The sequence below is a fragment of the Ambystoma mexicanum genome, chromosome 4p, assembly GCF_040938575.1.
Source record: "Ambystoma mexicanum isolate Mex_15411 chromosome 4p, UKY_AmexF1_1, whole genome shotgun sequence".
Taxonomy (NCBI): Eukaryota; Metazoa; Chordata; class Amphibia; order Caudata; family Ambystomatidae; genus Ambystoma; species Ambystoma mexicanum.
This window is the reverse complement of record NC_090927.1, coordinates 383,974,889-383,995,569: the sequence shown is the minus strand read 5'-3', so window position 1 is coordinate 383,995,569 and position 20,681 is coordinate 383,974,889. Positions and strand designations below refer to the sequence as shown.

General features: G+C 48.4%; 1 protein-coding gene across 2 annotated transcripts in view; it reads right to left on the bottom strand.

Moving 5' to 3' along the window:
• SMC6 (structural maintenance of chromosomes 6) overlaps nt 1-20,681 on the bottom strand; it is a 2,412,589-nt gene that overhangs the window by 1,309,318 nt on the left and 1,082,590 nt on the right. For both annotated transcript variants that reach the window (XM_069605927.1, XM_069605928.1), the window contains one exon: nt 2,978-3,156. In XM_069605927.1, coding sequence (XP_069462028.1) covers nt 2,978-3,156 — 179 coding nt within the window. The remainder of the gene's footprint in view (nt 1-2,977; nt 3,157-20,681) is intronic.

Genomic DNA, 20,681 nt, shown 5'->3' with positions numbered 1-20,681 from the left:
TCCTCTTGGGAGCCAGGACCAGCGGCTGCACCGGGGCCAGGGATGCCAGTGGAGGCACTTGTGGTGCCGCTAGCATAGTCGGGAGGACTTCCCTGATGGCGTCCTTGAGGATAACCCCCATACGTGGGGACTTCATGAGGCCAAGGAACCTCTTGAAGAAGCACTCTTCACCGGCAGTAGAGGCGGTAGGGGTACTGACGGGGTAGACGGGAGCTGGGAGCTGGTGGAGCCACTGCAAACCCTGCCCATATGGACGCAGTGGGAAGCTGCCCTGCGCATAAGAGGGATAGGCCGTAGGCCACGTACCTGGTTCAGACCAGTCCCAACCTTGACACTTGTTCTTCGCCGAGTTTCTGGAATGGTGTCGGACAGGCGCCTCTGTCTGGCGCAGCGGCCATCTTGTCGAGTTGTGTGCAACGTGCCTGCCATGTGTTGCTCGGCTCGCTGGACCCAGCCTCCTCCAAGACTCTTGCGTGTGGCTCACAAGGCCTACCCTGCTCCTCGGGTCTAGGCCAGGTAGGTGTGACATCCTCGACACGGGGGTCAGTAGAGCTGCGTTTAGGCGCCCCCTCGGACGTACTGCCGGTACTAGGGCATAGCCTCTCGGCCATATTGTCGGTACAAGGGCAGAGCCCCTCGGATGACAATCCGGTATAAGAACCACCCGGTCCCTCAACACTACCACCGGGAGGATCCAAGGATCCCTCGGCCTAAGGCCGGTAGCTGCAGCAGCCTCAGTGCACATGCTGGTATAAGGACCAGACCAGTCTCTCCTGTGCGGGAGAGTCCTTGGGAAGGAGTCTCCTTTGCGGGGTGCGATGGAGAATAGCGGCCCTACCTTGGGCTTGGCTCAATGTTTCACCAAGGTCTTGAGATCCTCTGGAGGAGACTTCTGGAAGAGCTCCTGCCACCTGGCTAGTCTGTTCTTCAGCGTTTGAGGACAGCGTGCTACACGCTGTACAAGCTTGATAAAAGTGCTCTGGGCCAAGGCAACGTAGACAGAGTGCGTGAGGGTCTGAAGTTGGGAACCCTGTGGAAGTCGACAAGCACTGGGGTGGTGCGCGACGCCTGAGGACTGAGTACCTGAAAGATAAAAAGACAAAAAAGACAAAGAGAAGAAGTCTCTGTGTGTGGATTTACATGGCCAAATTACATGCCGAAGCCAAACCCAGGAGCGCTGGTGAATTCGGTCCGTTCCCGTCGACACGGAAAAGGGGACTGAGGTGTGGCACCGGAGGGCGGAGTCAGGGCAGCGCATGCTCCCTGGGCCGCACCCCCGCGCATCTCTAAATTTAAAGGGGAAGAAGGTTTTTTCCGGTGAAAAAGGTTCTGTGTCCCGTCGCTTTGAAGAGACGACCATGCAGTATGGATGAAAGGGGACGGGACGTAAGAGTATGTAAATGTACTGAAGTTTCTAAAAAAAAGAATCATCTTATCTAACAAATTCATTTCACTAAGATTTTCATGAGCCAAACCACCACCTGACAACATTTGAAAAGAATCCTACTTTAAAAAAATGAGAGCTGTAAAGTGAAATAATGCTTTGTGTGCGTTTCTCTCACCAGTTAATCACACCTGAAGCCCAATTGACTACCAGCAAAATAATGCAACTTGCTACAGTATGCACAACTCAACACCTGTCTTTTCTCTCCCTCTCCACAATTCCACCCCAACCACCCGCTTTTCTTGCGCATTCCGAAGTATCCTGTATACTCATGAGCCTTAAAACCAGAAAACAAATGAATTGGCATACATGGAGTTGTGCATTTACATGCCCCCTTTTAGCACTGGGATACATGACCAATCCAATCCTTGAAAGGAAAATGAAGACCCATTCACACAGAGGAAGAGGCCTAAAATGTACTATTACTGCTTTCAGTGTGTCAATATAATATTTACTTAAAGAAACGTAGGTGTTGGGTTGCGGCAACTAGGCTAAAGTGGAAGGTCGGGAGCAGGCTGCTCTTCTAAGGCTCCTGTCCGACGTTAGCGTCTCTGAACCCCTGCAAGAGCGGACAAATTGTGGAGGAAGCCATGAGCCCAGTTACCCCTGGTGACCCATTAAAGAACAATGGGTGGCAAAGAATGTTGTGGGGATTGGGGCCCCTGCCACTGACTTGGGTGACCAAATGGCACTCTGAAATGTCATGCTGGTACCAAGCACCATAAGTCAAAGAGGTGGGGGCAACAACATTGGAGTGAGTTGCAGAGTGCCTGCACCACATGCCCTCAACAGCAAGATAACTATTACGGAACTCCATATTGCTTTTGTAGGCGAAGGGAGACTAGTGGGCTGCAGGAGAGCCAGAGAAAGTAGATGCCAGGGTAAAACTGCCCATTTTGTTGGTGTTCAATGCTTGGGGAAGTGCAGATGGCATGAAGTTTCATGGAAATTAGGGACTTTAACAGTCAAGTGGAACCTACCTGCAAAAAAGAAAATGTCAAGCTACAAAAGTAAGAGGATTTTCAAAGTGCTGAACTTGTTGCGTCAAGGTTGGGATGAAGCAAAGAAAGTCTGGAAAAAATGAGTCGCTTGGGGCTGGCTATGCAGGTGAAGAACATGCTGGGGCTTGATGGTGGTGAAGGGGTTACTTATGTGCTGGGACATGAACTGATTCTGCGCTGTGGGATGAGATGAACAGTTGATAGGAGTTGCAATGGGCAGAGCTTGAGAGACATGCACTGCAGTCAAAATGGAGACACTTGCAGAGTAGTTTATGTGTTTATAATTCAGTTTAACGCATCCTTTTTTCAACACACTACCCTCAACCTGTTTTGCGGGGACAAGGTTACAATCGTAAAGAGGGCTTCTTTATGGAACTACAAAAAAAGAAATAAAGGGTGCTATTCAAACTGTGGGATTGAATGCACTATGTAAAAAAAATGTTTGCATATATTCCATTTGAATTTTAAAGTGTCATGGCAAAAGAAACATTGTAAACATTGTCCTTATACAAATTATTATTTGGAATCTTACCGAGAGGACCAATTGGTTTCTCTGTAAAACGGCCCCTCCTGTGTTCCTCATCAATTGCTGCGAGGAGGGCTGGCATATATTCTCCAAACCGTTTTAGTCTATCTGTTTTACTGTCCTTCAGCTCTTTGAGCTGCCTTTTCTGCTTTTCCAAAGTGGCCTTCACATCACTTTCTTCTCTCCTGAAGAAAATAAACATGTCAATTAAAAATATGGAAACAGTCTTTACAGTTTTCTAGAGACAATATACTCCTTTATTTAGAACATACCCATCCATTAAGAAAATGTCCATTGGGGGGCACTACATGGGATCGACCTTTCTGGTCTTACGGCAGGTGTATTAACTGTTTTAATAGAAGCTACATATGAAAGTAAGCAATGCAGCGTGTAGTGCTCAAACCAAAACCAAGTCTTATCCTAATAAATGGCTCAAAATAAGGGAATGGGTACGATGGATTTTTAGAACCAGCCCCGTCAGTGTTCTGAGGGATCACCCTGGATAGTGAACAGGATAATTGACACTTACGCCTACCCAAACTATCCAGGTAGTGTATCAGAGCAGTAAGGCAAGACTGCGGGAGCTATACAGGTGATGTAATATGAGAGAGGGTCTGGGTCCTGACCCTGTGAGGGGGGGATTGGGACCCCTCTAAACCTGGTGTGAGGGAGATTTTCTGTTTGCAAATTTTACCCTCTCCATCATGTGCCTCAAGGCACTACTGCTGGACTCACTGAGATTTTATTAATTGAGCCTTTTTTTCGTCTCATTCACATCCTGTATTTACTTTTGTTCTGGGAACACAACCCTTTTTTATAGGTTTTCAGTGTGGGGTAGACCTCTAACCTTAGTTTTTGGATCACATGCTTTCCTATGGTAGCCGCCCCCGCAACCCTCTGACTTTATGTGGTGTAAGCCTGCCAGGGTCCTCGAAGGTCCCTTTTGCAATGTCGTTTTGGGTTCACTGGTGAGTCCTGAGACCTACTAGTGCAGAAGTGATTATTGCTAGGCAGAATTATATACAGTACCCTTTGGGAACACCACACACAATTAAGACTACAAGTGACAGTACAAATTCACCTTTGGTACAAGCCCGCACTACACTGTTCAAGTGGTAGCAGTAGCGGCGCAGCCAGACTTATCTCAAGAGTAAGTGAGCAGTATCAAATAATTACACAAAGGACAGCAATTACTATGATTCAGGCAAACACTGACTCAAGGTTTTCAAGTAAAATATACATTTATTTCACTCTTCAGTTGTATAACATTACACCATTATAAGCAGTTCAAAAATCACACTCAATACACCACACCACTTCCCTCAAATCCCAGACAAGTTAAGCTCACAAAATGAAGTGGGAGCAAAATAGCACTCCAGCAATTTAAAAGGGAGGGAAAGACAAAGTTAAGTAGAAATTGAACCACACCAACAGGTAAGTACTCAGGACAATAGAACAAGAGAAACTACAGTGACAGAATCTGGTAGAAAAGGCTTAGGGCCAAAGTCAATAGGACAAAAGTCCATGGTCCAGGGTAGTGCGCGGTAAAGTTTGGGCCACGGATTTCGGACGAGGTTGGTTGGTAGAAAAGTTAGTTTAAAAAGAAGAGAAGGACAAGCCCTCGGATTGGAGAAAGATTTCAGACACTTTCCCCGCGGCTGAACGAAACGAGCAACCGGGGTTGCACAGTACCTTAAAACGGAGAGGAAGCTGTATCTGAGGCGGACATTCCTGGTAGTTCCTGCAGTCTCACTGTTCCTGAAGCGACTGTCGGACTGACACGAAGTAGGAAGACTGGAGGGTCCTGCACTACCCAGGGAAGAAACCAGCAGCAGAGCAAAGCAATGAATAAAAGGTGAGCTCCTTAAAACCCAAGCCGGGTCCGACCTTCCTGGCTATCCGGCTCAATGTGGCTCTGTACAGCGAATTCGACCAGAGGAGGGGTCCTGGCTTGGAGTTTGGGGGAACTGGTTGGTCCCACCAGCTCAAGGGAAGAAGTTTCCTGGAGGATCTTCTCTGTCGTCAGATTTTGAAGATTCGGACCTGCAGCAGGGCTTCACTGGGCAGTTCATTCGTTGTAGGGGTCCTCTTCAGTCAGCTCCCTGTTGATTCTTGCGTTCCAGTGGCGAATCTGCCTTTCCAGTCCCAGAGACCTGCTTTTTATGCTGTTTTCCCCCATTCATACAGCCTGGCTGTCAATCACACAGCAGGGTGGCTGGCCTGGCAAGGCCAGTCCCCTTAGCCAATCAGACAAGACAGCGACTTGGGTTACCAAGGGAACCCATGGCAGGGGTTCAAAGACTCCCTCGCTCACATCCTGCCTACCAAGACTTTCAGGCGCCTTAAGGAGAGCTTCTGTGCAGAAACCCGCAAAAAAAACAGCGAACAAAGGAATCATTCCCGGTTTGGCGTGCAGAGAAGAACAAGAGAAAGACTTTAACAAAAAGAAATGGCGACTAAACCCGGCCGGAGCCAAAATAAAATGTATTTGGTCAAGCGGGTTAATGTTCGAGGCTAATATAATAGCCTAAAACAATACCATGGTTATATAATATAACGGCAGTAGAAAAGTTAGGGTAGTTACCACTGCCACCAGCCAAGACTTAATGTAAAGATAGCGAAACAGTGCTCCAAGAGACACAGACAAAAAAGGATAAGAATTAACCCTTTCCAATGCTCCATATAAGATGGGGTCTACTGGGTCTGTAGTTTAAAGAGACTACATAAAGTTAATGGCAACTTTACATGTTTCTGGGAGACAGTAGTCAGTCCCAGAAAAATGGAGTAAGAGGGAAGTCTAAAAGACAACCCTGTGTTACTGCACTGAGGGTGCTGTGTAACACACACACAAATGGTGCTCATGGAGTAGGTGAGGCTCCAGAGCCCAAGATCACACAAATGGTAAAAACACCCATGGCAAAACACATGTAAGAGTGGGAAAAAGACTCTCACTCTTACCAGGTGAAGAAAAAAAATATTCTAGAAATCCAGCAAAGCTGCTGAGGGACTCAATAGGTAAGGGAAGTTAGCCAGTTATGAGAATTCTCCCTAGCAATCTCCCTTGTATGACTTATTTTACAGTTTGCAGCGCAAGCCATCTTCCAAGGATTGCTGTGGGGAGACTATGTCCCTTTCCCTTTGTTAGAAGAAGCCTTTTTGCTACTTTCGTGGTATCCTCTGAACAGGCGTGTGGAAATCGTTACAAAGTACAAGGCTCTTCTTGGTGCTTGTGCTGGCAGGAAATAGGGAGGAGGCTGTTGTTCCCACACCCACAAGCGGTTCAGAATAAGGCAAAGGATGTGAAATGTAATATAAGAGACTGGAGGTGGGGGGGGTGCTCTTAAAGTCCTTTACACAATCATAGTATTGCATGCTTCATCCGCGTAGTGCAAATTTGGGAACAAACGCCATCTCAGATATTAGAAGCCATATTGGAACACAAGGCACAAACGCAGCACAGTAGCCCGCATCACAGGTCTAGGCCGCGAGCATGAGGAAAGGAATAGGTTGTTTCCCGGGAACTGATGAAAAAGACCAGAGCCACAGAGACCCATAAAACCTTTCTTGTGTTAAAAGTTGCCAACGTTTTTGCTCTAGGAAGAATGTGCCCTGCAAGGCCACGGGAGGACAGTTCAGCGTCTTTCTTTAAAACAATCACGCGAGAAAGACGGCACTGGCCTCCGACCTCCACCAGTCCCAACTCAAGGTTATTGCACTTACATGCCCTAGCCTTAAGATCAGTGAATTCCAAGGTAAGAGCCAGCCCCAGACCACTAATCAGAAACCTGTTAGACCACCCCCATCAATCAAGAAAGATGAGAAAGCAGGATATCCTGCCTTCACTTCTGGGTCAGGTGAATTATGATGTGAGGTGCAGGGAGGGACAGAATTATAACTCAGAAAGAGGGTGGGAGACCTTGGAGAGATGCCGGCCTGTCTGGGGCTGAGTGACGTTTGTGAGGGAGTATGAACTCAGCTTTTCACCTGGGCCCTTGTCTGCTTGTACCAGGTGCACTGCTACATAGAGATGTATTGTTTATTTTGTACATAATTGCCAATTGGCCGTCACCTCAGGACCAATGACGACTGCGTCACCGACGTGGAAGATGGACAGAAGGGGCTGGGACCAATGGCCTGGCATCCCTTATGGAGCAGGCAGCCTGTATATAGGGTCTCACCAACCAGCCGTGCAGGTTTCTACAGTATTAATGTCACTGATGACGCAATCTACCTTCTTAAAGTGTTGCTCATGAAGATTTTGGCAGAGCATTCAGCAGCAGCAGAGCTCTTTGCTGATGCACTCATATTTTGTTTAAAGAATAAAACACTGGTTATCCTTGTAAGAGTGTCTTGGGCCTTTTGGGTAGTATTTTTCTTGTGTCAGGGTTGAGGGGCTTTCCGACCTTTGGTGACCCTAATGTGATCCCAGCGGCGACAGAGGCTTCCAGGTCGCTTCTCTGAAGGGCGCGCGCACACCTACAGTGATCAATCCCAAGCGCGCAACTCGTAGGGGTATACAGGAGCTGTTATCACAGAATACCTGTCTGCTCTTTCGAGCTCGGCGCGGCTCCTGGGGCAGTGGAGGCAGTTATTGGGACCCACTGACTTGGAAGCTCGGGTAAACACGCAGACGTGAATACACCCCTTGCAAGGGATAACGAGGGGTAGGGTGTCTGGGGTATTATTGTGTCTGAGTGAAGGAGTGTGGTAAGGCCACGTGGCAAGATTTATTTGGATTGTTTTTTTTGGTAATTTAAGAGGATTTTTAGAGGAAAACAGAGTGTAGGAGCCTACCCGAGTGAGGGAAGATGATGCAGCCATTTGTTTTGAGATGAGGAGATAACAAATTGGAGCTCTGTACAATTAGTGGGCTCGATTGAAGAAGTGGTGGCGAGGAGGCCAGAGGTGTGCAGGTGTGGGTAGCTTGTTTTAGGAGGGTGTAGTGTGATGGGGTGCATGTGAGGCTAGGGGAGGCAGAAGTGTTGACAGGGGGTGACAGGGAGGTGGAAACAGTGGACTGGTGTTGACTGTTGATAAACGTGTGTGCAGCACATGATTGTAAAGGTTGGGGTTTTTGAGCATGGAAATTATGAAGATGGGAGGGGGGATGTCATTGGAGCATATGTATGGTACCTTACCATTGTACATAGACAAGATAGAGAAGTACCATAAACAATGGGTGGTAGAGACACAGGGGGGATGCCATGCTCCTGCCCAGAGCAGGGCGCCAACAACAGAGGCCTATTGGAGCACACGAGTACGTTTTAGCTGCTAAATATAAAGGTAAACAACTTCAAAGGAGAGATTAGACCTGTGGAAGTTGGGAGAGGTTGTGGAGGACCCGGATGGAGGGGGGGGACACACATTCCTGAAGGGGTTACCCCAGATGCAATGGCTGGGACAACACAGGAGAACAAAGCTGTTCTATCACATACAAGGTTTGATCCACTCACCACTCACGCAGCAACAGGATATACAAACCAAACATATGTGCCCAGCCCAGCCACTGCCCCACCTCCCTACAGATAGACACGGATTACTATTCCGCCCCAGAATATTAAGGTTCAAAAGCAGTTAGAAGAGGCACTGGAACTACGTGGGTAGAATTGTCTCGACTGAGCAACACAGGGTGGGGGGAAAGAAGGGGAGCAGGTTGGATGAATGGAAAGCAGGAGATATTTTGTTTAGGTTGGATAGTACAGTCAAAGGATGTGCACACATTGAGAAGGAGGGGGGGTGGAGACGGGCAAAGGCAAGCGGGAAGTACAGGATACCGGACAGTGAAGTCCGATATGGATGCAGACAGAGCTGAGGGAAGACGAATGGGACACAGTGGATGAGGTTGAGGATGAAGGCGATGGGCAGCAGGCGCCTGAGGTTACACCACAGGCGCAAAGTTTTTGGGGATCACAACTAAGGAATAGGTTTGTTTTAGTGGCAAGGATAAAAGGAAGTGTTGACCGAAAGAAGGGAAGAGTACAGGTACCCAGATGCTGTTGCATAAAGGCCTAGGCAGTTTGCACTGTGCGCCCTGGCTGCACATAGATACAAATAATTTGATTAAGCTGCTGCTAAGGGGCTGGTGAATGGATCTATGCCTTTGAAAAACAGAAAGCAGGGATTCCCTTGGCCATGTGGGATATGAAAAGCCTGCTTGTTGCGATTGTGGGAGACCAAGCTGGAAACGTGTGGGTCAAAGCAGGGTATCTGGGAATAAAACTAGCTTATGATGCACACAATGGGGCGCCCTTTAACAATATCAGGGCACAGGTGTGGGAAACATTGCAGTGAACGTACCCCGACACACCAGACCTGCAATCTATCATGCAGCATACCATGGGGGACAATGAGGACCCTGTACAATACATTAAGGTTTAGATGTGGAGTGCAGAGATGGGGGACCAGGCAGTTCCTCTTTTTTTATTTTTTTTTATTAAAAGGGGTTTACCCAAGGAAGTTAAGAAAGTGCTTGACAAAATAGTGGGCATTGAAGCGAAAGGGGGAACTGAGATTCAAACCATAATCATACACCATTGTAAGAGAATAAAGGAGCGAGAAAAGGAAATGGCCCAGAGGCTGCAGGCTGAGGAAGCCAAACTAGTACAGAAAAAGCTTGCAAAAAAATCAGTTGAAGGGACGCCATCATCAAAAGCACAAACAGAGGTGGCAGAGCAGACCTCATCACCTCCAGATGTGAGAATAGCTGTGTTTTGGCCAAGACAAGGACAGTGGGAAGGTGGACACCAGTACCCCTATCCGGAGTGGCAGCAAGGAGGTAAGCAGCAGGGGAGGGGTGGGTTCAATGGGGGACGAGAGGGATTTGGAGGTATGGGACCTCAGGGAGCAGGTATTGTTCCCTCGCAATGCTGGAGCTGTGGGAAGTGGGGGCATTTTGCAAGTGAGTGTAGGAGCAAAGCAGGGGTGGAATGCATCCCATACAGCAACTATTAACTACTGCTCCAACCACAGGTACAGAGCCTGAGGCGATCTTCTATACCTTATGAGGTACATCAGGCCTACACTCCACCACCACCACAACACCCAGGTGTAAAAGGGCAAAACCCTCAGATGAGAACCACTGATGCCCCAACAAACACCAAGTATGGAAGTAACCTGCCAATGAACGACGCAGTGATGAATGGCAATGTCGTTCCCTACCGAGTAGTGAGTGTAGTGAGGAACAACTCTTTCTCTTCCCCTGGCACCAACACATAGCTCTGACCAGGACAGCCCACAGAGAACTCCTGCATGTCCAGTATTGTCCATGACAGTCCACTCTGAGTAGGAACCCTTGATGGGCGCTGAGATAGGGAACAAGCAATTTCTCATTGTCATGATCTCTGCTTCCAAAAGATCAGGACTTGCCCGACTCCCTTGGAAGCAGACCCATAACCCCGGTTCCGAGTGCCAGCCAGTCCCAATTGGGACCTTTTGGACCCTGTCCTGGCGCCAGTGGCACCAGGCTCATAAAGATGCCCAGTCTCAGCGCTGGAAGCGCCGGGCTCATAATGCTTGGGTGGACTTACCTGCAGCAGACCATGCTGCTTACTTACCTGCCAGTTGAACCCCTGATCCTCTTCTGTTTGGGACTACTTTTCCTGTTGGGTGGGGCAGGAGCCACTCCCTAGGTTCAGAACACTGGAACTCTTCTGGAAAGCAGGAACTCTTTTCTTACCTAGGCGTGGCTGTGGAAGGAGACACCTAAGCACTACAGGAGGCTATTTAAACCACACCCGATGGATGAATCTTGCTTTGCGTTATTCTGCATTCTCTGCAGCAGAACGCTCATCGTGTCTTCTGCTTCTGATCCTGGGCCTAAGGGAACAAAGGCTTACCATCCTGGAATCCAGTCTTCAGCAGCACCTGTAAAGACAAAGAAAGAACAGGTTAGCACTACGGTCTTCAGTGGCAGCGCATCTCTTACCTGGTCCATCGGCTGTCACCAACGCCTCGCGCTGCATTCCGGCATCTGAAAGACAAAGGCTTACCTACTCTTCGCATGCTCTGGAGGTCTTCACACTGCATTCCGGCATCTGAAAGAAAAAAGAAGGTGCGTTTAAAGACATTGGGCAACTTTATTACTCACGTGCCATTACTCCTTCCCACGCCGAATCCAGTGGGTATTCCAGCACCCTTCAGCTTCTCTAAAGCTCCGAACTTGTACCTGCAAGATAAAAGGGACAGTTAGTGCGCAGCGTGAAGCAGGCTACAAGCGCTTACTTACGTGCTTCCAGGCGCTTCTATTCCTCACGCGGGTTCGATCCTCAACTCTCATCAGCCCGCCATCGCCGGAACCCTACAAAACAAGAGATAGCATTACAAAAGACTTAAGACATTTGAAGTGCCCAGAACTTACCGTTTGTGCAGTTAACGACGGACAGCAGTCCTCTGAGGTCAACAGGCCTGCACCCTTATCCAGTGAAGAAACTAGTTACGGCACCCTGCCCCGAGGCAGATGGAGAGCTCGGCGTTCACTTACCTAAGGTGAGGGCGTTAACCTTTGGGATTCTACAGGAGAAGAGAAAGGGAAGAGGAGAGAGGCACCCAATAACCCCAGTTCATTAATCCCATATTTTCTATCTGCAGACATCTTACTCTTCGAGTCAGATATACAGTGCACAGAGGTCCAGCCCAAAGAGCCAACCGTGTGTTACACATCACCTTTGAAGATACGGCATTCACCCAGTCAAGACCGGCGCCTCTGCGGGAATCAGGTGAGCGTTACACTCATCATGGTTGGCACAGGTGCCACTAAATCATGCGTCAGTGAGGGGAAACAACCCACTATCAGGTGAAACTCTTGACACGCAGGGCTTCTCTGGAGCGGTCTCCACACTTCTCTGCATTAAAGAAGTGGATATCAAAAATAGGAGTAATGTTGATGCGTGCACCCCTGTTTCTGAGAGCTCCCCGATAAGTTTGTTAGGGCGATGTCATGACCGCTGTGAGGGGGCACAAGTTGTGCAACACGCAGGCTCCCACCAGAACCCTGAGGGCCTTAAAACCACTGCAACAGGCCTCCTGGAGCCAGTCCTGGCTCATATGTAGGAAGGAAGGGCTGTTCAAACTAGGTCTCATTTATGTACATGGGCCTTTAAATCCAACATGGAAGCACCCACAGGGCTAGTTCTAAGAACCAAGTCATGCGGTCTAGCGTTTTGGGTGTGGCAGGCCTGGAACTACCTTCCCTGGTACTACTTTACCTGGGCTATATGAACCACACCCTGACTGCAGAACACGCTTCGTGTTATTCTGCAACCAGCAGCGTGATGCTCACCGTATCCAGCTCCTGGTCTTCAGCATCTTCCTGTAATCCTGCAAGAACAAGAAGATTATACTGTCTTTCCTGAGAAAACACCATCCAGCACTCAGCATCTCAACTGGGCTGCAATCTGTGGAAACCAAGAGAAGAAACGTCACTCACCTGTGAGTACTAGCTTAAGGACTTCCGGCGAACCGCTACCAAAGCTGCTGTTCGAACATTGCGACCTGCAATGACGAGAAAGGGAAAAACAATATTAGAACGCGCGCTTCCAAAACATCGAATTCCAAAGTCTTACTTGAATTCCATCGCGCTACACCACGCTTCCATCCGGAGCACCACAGCAACATCTAAAAGGAAAAGAACATATTCAGGTTTGCTTCCAATATTAAACAACCGCACAGCGCTGTACTCACCTTAACAGATTCCGGGGGCCTGTTTTTCATCGTGCTCTCATCCACCCGCAGCACCACAGCGCTTTAAAAGACAAAAGGCGCTGTGCTTCGCGCTTTCTCTTACCTAGAAAACGTGCCTCTCCATCCGGCACGCCAGCATCAAGACCTTCGCACCTGAAAAGAAGGAACTAAAGACATTAACGAATTCCCACCATAAACAGTAAAAAAAACGTACAATTAACAAACCTACCTGCCTACCAGCAGATTCGGGGTCACAGCAGGCCTGGGCCCAAGGAAGGCGTACTGCACCAGTGAAGCAACTCGGGCAGCTCGCCATCAAACGTCAAGCGCCCCTGCACAAGAAACGTAGGACTGATAGCACACCCTACAAATAACTAAGATTCATTATTCAGCACTGGGAAACTACGCATTCAGGGTTCCAGAACTCAGAGCCTATCAGGTGAGCGTAACAGGCGAGACCTGTTAAGCAAATTGAAGATGACCATCTCCTTCACAGACCAAGGAGTAGTGTGTGCCACCCCAGGCATGTGTGCTATAAGAACAATGATCATAATGCATGCAAGGGGAGGAGAGGCAGCTGTTTGCGGTATTCCCGTGAATCTGGGTATGTTTGTGTATGGCATAACAGTGCTTCTCGAGGCAGTGCCCCAAATTGGCAAGGCCTGTTGGTGAGTGCCATCAGACTACTTTTTACGGCCTGTGGTAACCCCTAAATTGGTGATCGGAACGATACTTTCCCTGGATTTACAGGGCCTAGTGGTGTCAGTTAAGAGGATTGTTGTAATTGGGACTGACTCGGAAGGGTGCGACTGGTGCAGATTGTTGTGTATTGGCCCTACAGTGCCTCTTAGAGAAGTAACTGATGCAGACTTGTTTGAGGCTCGACCAGATGATGGCGAGATTGTGCTAGCCATGTCTATCCCTTGTGACTTTATGGTGCAGTATCGAAAAAGTGTACTGCCCCTTGATGGTTTTCATAGCCCCGTCACTGAGACAGACCTAGAGCAGGTCCCTGAAAGGCTCTGGACAACATAAGACCCATGACGTGGGGCTCTTACAAGGAGTGAACCCAGTCCGAATAACACTCAAGCCAGGTGCTGAGCTGCTCCGGGGAGGCAAAATCCATAATCAAGAGAGGCATAGGCGGGGATACGGGACACTATTGTTGCCCTACTAAATCAGGGGATAATTGTACCATCCACCTTCCCATGTAACACGGCTGTATACCTGATAAAGAAGGCAAAGGGGGGAGCTAGAGAATGTTTCAGGATTTGCACCCTCTTAATGACATCGTGCAGGTAGAAATTCCAGTGGTCCCGAAACCTGCAACAATACTTTGTAACATCCCTAAAAAGGCACCCGCTTTACTGTAGTGGATCTTAAGAACAGCTTCTTTTCTGTCCCTTTGCACCCCAACTCACATAACCTCACTGCATTTACGCATGGGGGGTGCTTTGAACAAACAGGACTGCCTCAAGGGTACTGTGAGTCCCTCTGCATTTTTAACAAGATACTACAAGCTGATTTAGCCAATATTCAGGTACCTAGCACAATTATTCAGCATGTTGATGATTTACTGGTGTGTGGTGTCAGCGAGCACAGTACAGGAAGGACCCCATAACACTCTTCCCAATTTTGGCCCGCAAGGGATACAAGGTTGATCAGGCTAAATTGCAGTACTGCCTTCAGGAGGTACAATATTTTGGTCAACTGATTTCTGTAAACGGCAAAAAAATCATTCCTGATCGGGCCACCACCCTGCAACTTAAAAGGGTGAAGGAGATGCCAAGATTATTGGGACTGTGCAACTACTGTAAGGCATGAATACTTGACTATGCATCATACACCAGGCCCCTTTCACAGGTCCTCATGGAAGCTCAGAAAGATAACAAAATAGTATGGATGGAAGACATGCTCACACATTTTAAAGACCTCAAGGAGGTCATATCTACAGCACCAGTGTTAGCAACTCCAGACTACATGCAAGAGTTATATTTATTTTCCCACTCCAACAGGAAACCAATGACTGTGGTGCTGACACAGAAGAGTTCCATGGGCCACAAGTCATTGGCCTATTACAGTGACATGTTCGACTCAAAAATGAGGGCCTAATCTGCATGCAAACAAGCACTTGCTTCTGCATTTGCCACTGAAAAAAGATCCACGATCATTATGGGGTACTCTAACATTGTACGTCGAGCACGCTATTTTTGCTATTTTAGAACACTCTAAATCCACATTAACCATGCAGCAAGCATCCGCATAAAAGGTTATTCTATCAAGCCCAATCATTCACATAGTGCGATGCAAAACCGTCAGCCCTGCTACCTTTCTGACAGAAATGTATTTTGACTATGACTTTGCCAACCCTGTCTGACTTGAGGGAGAAGCGGAGACTATTCCAAAGGCCCATGATAAATCGCTCGAGAGGCGGACTGGGGGTGAGATCCTCTTCGTTGATGGGTTGGCTACAATTGACCAGGGCAAATACTTACGGCACACTAGTGCAGCAGTAGGAGTTTGCCTGGTGGATGGGGAGTATGCTAGTGCAGAAGAGATTACCAATGCACTTCTTGGCCCAATCTGCCAAGCTCATACCGCTCATTGAACCGCTAGAAGCATCCTAGGGGTGCCACGTGACCATTTATTCGACTCAGCATTTGTTACCACTACAGTGCATGCAGGCCTTGCACGGTGGAAGTGGAGAGGATTTAGAAGAGTTGATCAATCTACAGTTCAACATGCTGCATTATTGGACAGGCTCATTCATGCACTATTCCAACCATCTGTAGTGGCAGTCGTAAAATGCACCACCCGCACTAATAACAGACTAGGTTTCACTCAGTAACATTGTCACGAACGCAGCAGCGTAAACGGCAGCTCACAGTTCCGCAGGTCTCATAGTATCCTGTGTTGACACAAGCACCGCACAATGCCTTACCAATTGCACAGCTGATTGAGTTACAGGGACGAGCACACAAGAAGGGAATAGTTTCTTATCTGTAACTCAATTTTTCCAGCATTGGCATCTTTCATGGATTCACATGCTTAGAATATTCCCCGTCAGGCTGGGAACCCTTGGTACCTTTATAAAGACGTTTTCCATAGGAAAAATGTTGACACTTCTGTGTCCTATCTATGTCGTTTTGGGCCGCTTACGCATGCCCCAATAGGACGTAGCGGTATAAATGCCCCGCCCCCACGGCTCCCATCAAATTTTAACCCCCCCAAAGTAGGACGGGGTATATATTGTTTGCATGTAGGGCAGGCCGGCAGGCTCATGTGAATCCATGAAAGATACCAATGCTGGAGAAATGGAGCTACAGGTAAGAAACTATTCCCTTCTCCAGCATTGGATTTTTCATGGTGGTTGGGATGTTATTGGTTTGCATTCACACCGCCAGAATCAGGAGTACTACTATACAATCTAATCTAAGCATGTGAATCCATGAAAGATCCAATATATATATATATATATATACACATAGATTAAAGGACATTCCCCTGAGCAGGGCTTACCTCATTGAAACAGATGACGTAGAACTGCTCGTCCCATCTGTACGTCGTCTGCATGCTGCCGTTCGAGGCAATAATGGCGGGTAAATGTATGTGGCACCGACCAGGATGCTGCCTGACAGATGTCTCCCAGCGGGATCCCGGCCCACAACGCCGAAGATTAAGTCTATCTCGTGGAATGGGCTCTCGGACGCCTTTCCAACAGCTTCCCCGCTTTCGAGTGACAAAAGGCAATTGTCGACTAGACCCTTCGAGCTAGTCATTGTTTTGAGATCGCCTTTCCCTTAGTCGACGGTCCATAAGCCACAAACAGTTGTTTTGTATTTCTAAATTGCCGAGTACGATGAAGATAAAACTTTAGAGCTCTTTTCACGTCCAACATAAGGAGAGCTTTTTTCGCGACCGAGGAAGGAGTCGCAAAAAATGTAGGTAGTACAATCGACAAATGTTTATGAAAGACAGGAGGAATTTTGGGTATGAAATGAGGGTTGGTCGCCAGCACCACCTTGTCCTTAAAGAATCTCAAGTACAGAGGATCTATGACTAATGCTTGTATCTCTGAGAGTCGTGCTGAAGTGATAGCCACCAGAAAAGCCAGCTTCCACGAGAAGAATTTCATAGATGAGGAAGCCATAGGTTCAAAAGGAGCTTTCATTAATTCCGTCAACACCAGGTTAAGACTCCAGTTCGGAGGAAACTTTTTTAATTGGTGGAAATGTGCGAAATAAACCTTTCACAAAGTGCTTTATCAGCCTATCACTTAACAATGGTAACGAATGCCTTCTCCGCGTGAACCTTGAAATGGCTGCCAGGTGAACTTTTATCGATAAGAAGGATAATCCACTCTCCACTAAATGCAGCAAATATGGCAGAAGCTGTTCCGGAGTTATATTCAGGGGCTCCAACCCTGGGTGATCTTCACACCACTTGCAGAATCTCCTCCACTTGCATGCATACGAAGTGTTCGTGGACGGAGCTCGCGCGGCTTGCAATATTCGACGGCAATCCGATGAAATAGTCAGGGTACCAAACTCCAAGAAGTCAAGAGCCATGCTGTCAGGTTGAGACTGTCCAGATCATGATGCCATACTGTTCCCTTGTCCAGGGTCAGGAGGTTCGGAACCTTCTGAAACCTTACTGGTCGCGCTATTGATAGCTGTAGCAGGTCGGAGAACCACGCTTGCCTCGGCCAATAAGGAGCCACTAAGATCACTCGACATCGTTATCTGCGAATCCATTGCAGGGTCCGTCGTATGAGTGGAAACGGGGGGAAGGCGTACAGAAACTTGTCCGTCCACGGGAAGGAGAACGCTTCCCCCAGTGAATCGATCTGAGGCCATCTGCTGGAGTACTGTTTGGACTTGAGATCCAGAGAAGGCTGTACCCACTTTCTGAAAACCTCCAACAATTGAAGTTTGTTCAGTTCCCATTCGTGTATCTGATCCATTTTCCTGCTAAGGGAATCCGCTTGTACATTCTTTACTCCCGGGAGATGGTGGGCTACTATAGATATATTTTGTTGCAGAGCCCACTGCCATACTTCCTGAGCTTCGGTGGAAAGAGTTGTGGCGCAAGTACCTCCCTGCTTTCTCAAGTAAAACATTGTTGCCGTGTTGTCTGTCAGTATCCTCACCACTAACTCTTTTATGTGTGGCAGAAAAGCTTTCAGGGCCCAACGCACCACCCTCAACTCCAGCACGATGATATGAAGTGACTCCTCCGACGACCACCGGCCTTGCGTTTGGAGAGAGCCCAGATGCGTCCCCTATCCAGTCAGCAACACGTCCGTCACTATGGTCATGTGAAACTCCGGTTCCTACAGGGGAACCCCTATGGATAGGTTTCCGAAGACTTGCCACTATCAAAGTGCTCGTAGGAGGTAGTTGTTGACGGTCAGTGTGTCCGACCAAAGCCCTTGGCTCTGGGCCCATCGGTCTGCCAGGAATTCTTGATTGGCCTCATAAAGAGGCGACAGTTGTTCACCAAGGGGATGCACAAAGCCATGGCGCCCAGTATCGACATGTATCTCCTTACTGACAACCTTGGTGTTGACTCTCCACTGTCTTGCCAGCTGATTGAGCCTGTGGATCCTCTCCACAGATGGTCTCACAAATCCCGCCTGAGTTTCGAACTGTGCACCCAAAAACACTAAACTCCTTGAGGGAGTCAATGAGGACTTTTCGAAGTTTACTGCAAATCCTAGTCGTCGCAGAAGTTGCATGGTGGCCTCTAGACTTGCTTGCGTTGTCATAGGGGATGACCCCCTCACCAACCAATCGTCCAGATAAGGGTAAACATGATGCCCCTGTTTTCTCATCCATGCTTCAACCGGGGCTAGGCATTTTATGAACGTCCTGGGAGATATTAGTCCAAAAGGGAGCACTGTGAACTGGTAGTGGGCCCGCCCGACTACAAACCTTAGGAACTTTGTGTCGTTGACGTATATATGAAAATACGCATCCTGGAGATCCAATGACGCCAGAAAATCCCCCTGTTGAATTGACCGGATCACTTCCTGAAGTGTGAGCATTTTGAATTTCAGATTTTTTAATGTTTTGTTGAGGTCTCGAAGGTCGAGAATGGGACGCCATTTTCCGTTGGGCTTCTTCACGACAAAGTATCGGGAATACAGTCCATGACCTCTCTGTGACACATGTACCAATTCTATAGCCCCCTTTTGTAGCATAAGTACTACCTCCTGCTTTAAAATGTTTAGGTGGAGTTGAGCCGAAAACACTGGTGGAATGTGCAACGGCTTTACTTTTGAATTGTAAGGGATGACCGAACTTCACAGTGTCCAATACCCACCGGTCCGAGGTTATTTTTTCCCATTCGTCGGCACAGTGAGACACCCTGCCTCCCAGGACGTTCTGAAACTCGTCATTGCTGGTCTTTTGATTGTTTGTCCTTCGACGACGATGAGTAACCTCCCCTCTTCCTTGAGGCTTGATAGTCCCGACGTCGTCTTGCCGTCTGAGAAGCCCACCTGTAGCCCTGAGAGGAGTACGACGGTCTATTGAAAGTACGGTCCCTCGATGACGAGAAATTTCCCGACGCTCCTCTAAAGGGGCGAAACAAACGAAAACTTCTGCCACTCTGGACAGCTCCCAGAGAATGTGCTGTGTCAGTGTCTTCCTTCATGCCTTTCACGGCCTCATCCACCTTCTCCCCAAAAAGAAGTCTCCTTCAAAAGGCATATCCAACACCTTATATTGCACTTCAGGTCGAAAGTTGGAGCATTTGAGCCATGCCTGTCTCCTCAGAACCACTGCGTTGTTAACCTGCTTAAAGCCTGATTCTGCCAGGTCTACAGCGATATTTATAGCGTGATTAGAGGCTTCTTCCCACTCTCGGACAAGTAACATCACTGCCTTTCTGTGTTCGTCTGGCAGATGTTCCAGTATGGGTGCTAAACGATGCCACATCTATCTGTCGTACCTCGCCATAATAGCCAGATAATTTGCCGCCTTCACCGTTGTTGCACCCACCGACAACACCTTTTTGCCAAATTCGTCTTGTCTCCTGGCCTCGTTCTCCAGAGGAGTCGTGCATTTGTGCGGAGACCTTGCCTTTCTCGCCGCAGCCGCTGATACTACCGACTCTGGCGCCGGTTGAGAGGACAAACATTTCGGAGTAGACTCGGGAGCCTTAAAATTTCTTTTCCAGTCTACCTTTTATTGCCGGCTCCAAGGACGGATGACGCATCGTTTGTAGTCCCTCTTGCCATACATGATCTAAGATGGGACCCGAAAACACCGATTTTCTCCTCTCTCCCATATGAACGAACAAAAAACAGTCTTTTTTCTCCTCCTCCTGGGCCAGCCCAACTTCGGTACAAGCCTTACTCATCATCGCATGGAAAGAACCAATGTCATCCGGGGGGTGACGGTTGGGATGGGCATCTTGGAGCTTCCATCTCCACTTCTGACTCCCAGGTCAGGTCTCTAGAGGGGGATAACGATATATCTGATATGGACTCCCTCTCTGACTCGGATTCCAGCAGCTCTCCTTCTTCCGGGCGTGCACTTGGAAGGTCTTCACGGACCGGCGTTGCCGTCGACACCATAGGAGCCGGATGATGGGAAGGACCTGGCTCGTCGTCGACTGGTCTCGCTGGAGCAGCAACCTGAGCTAACTTCTTATCTAATTTCTTCAACAGGTTTTGTAATGTAGACAGAACTTCCAGAGATAAAACAGTTTGAGGATTAAGCAACAGAGTTGTAACCGGGATATTCGCCCCGCTCGAAAGAGGCAGCGAGTTAACTCCTTGCAACCCAAGTTCCGCAGGCCCAGCCATCTGCTCACGCCCGTCATCCACGGAGGATATGGACAGGGCTGCTTCTTGCTGCAACAATGTTTCTGGCAAAACCGTGTCTCCAGCCCTCCTGCGGAGTCTCCATCGAGGTTAATTTTTGTATCGTCACCGTCTGCGGCGGAACACCTGAAAAGACGATATGCGTCACTTGTAGTGAGGGTGTCGACGATAGTACTCCCGTCGACGACGCTGGTGGATGTA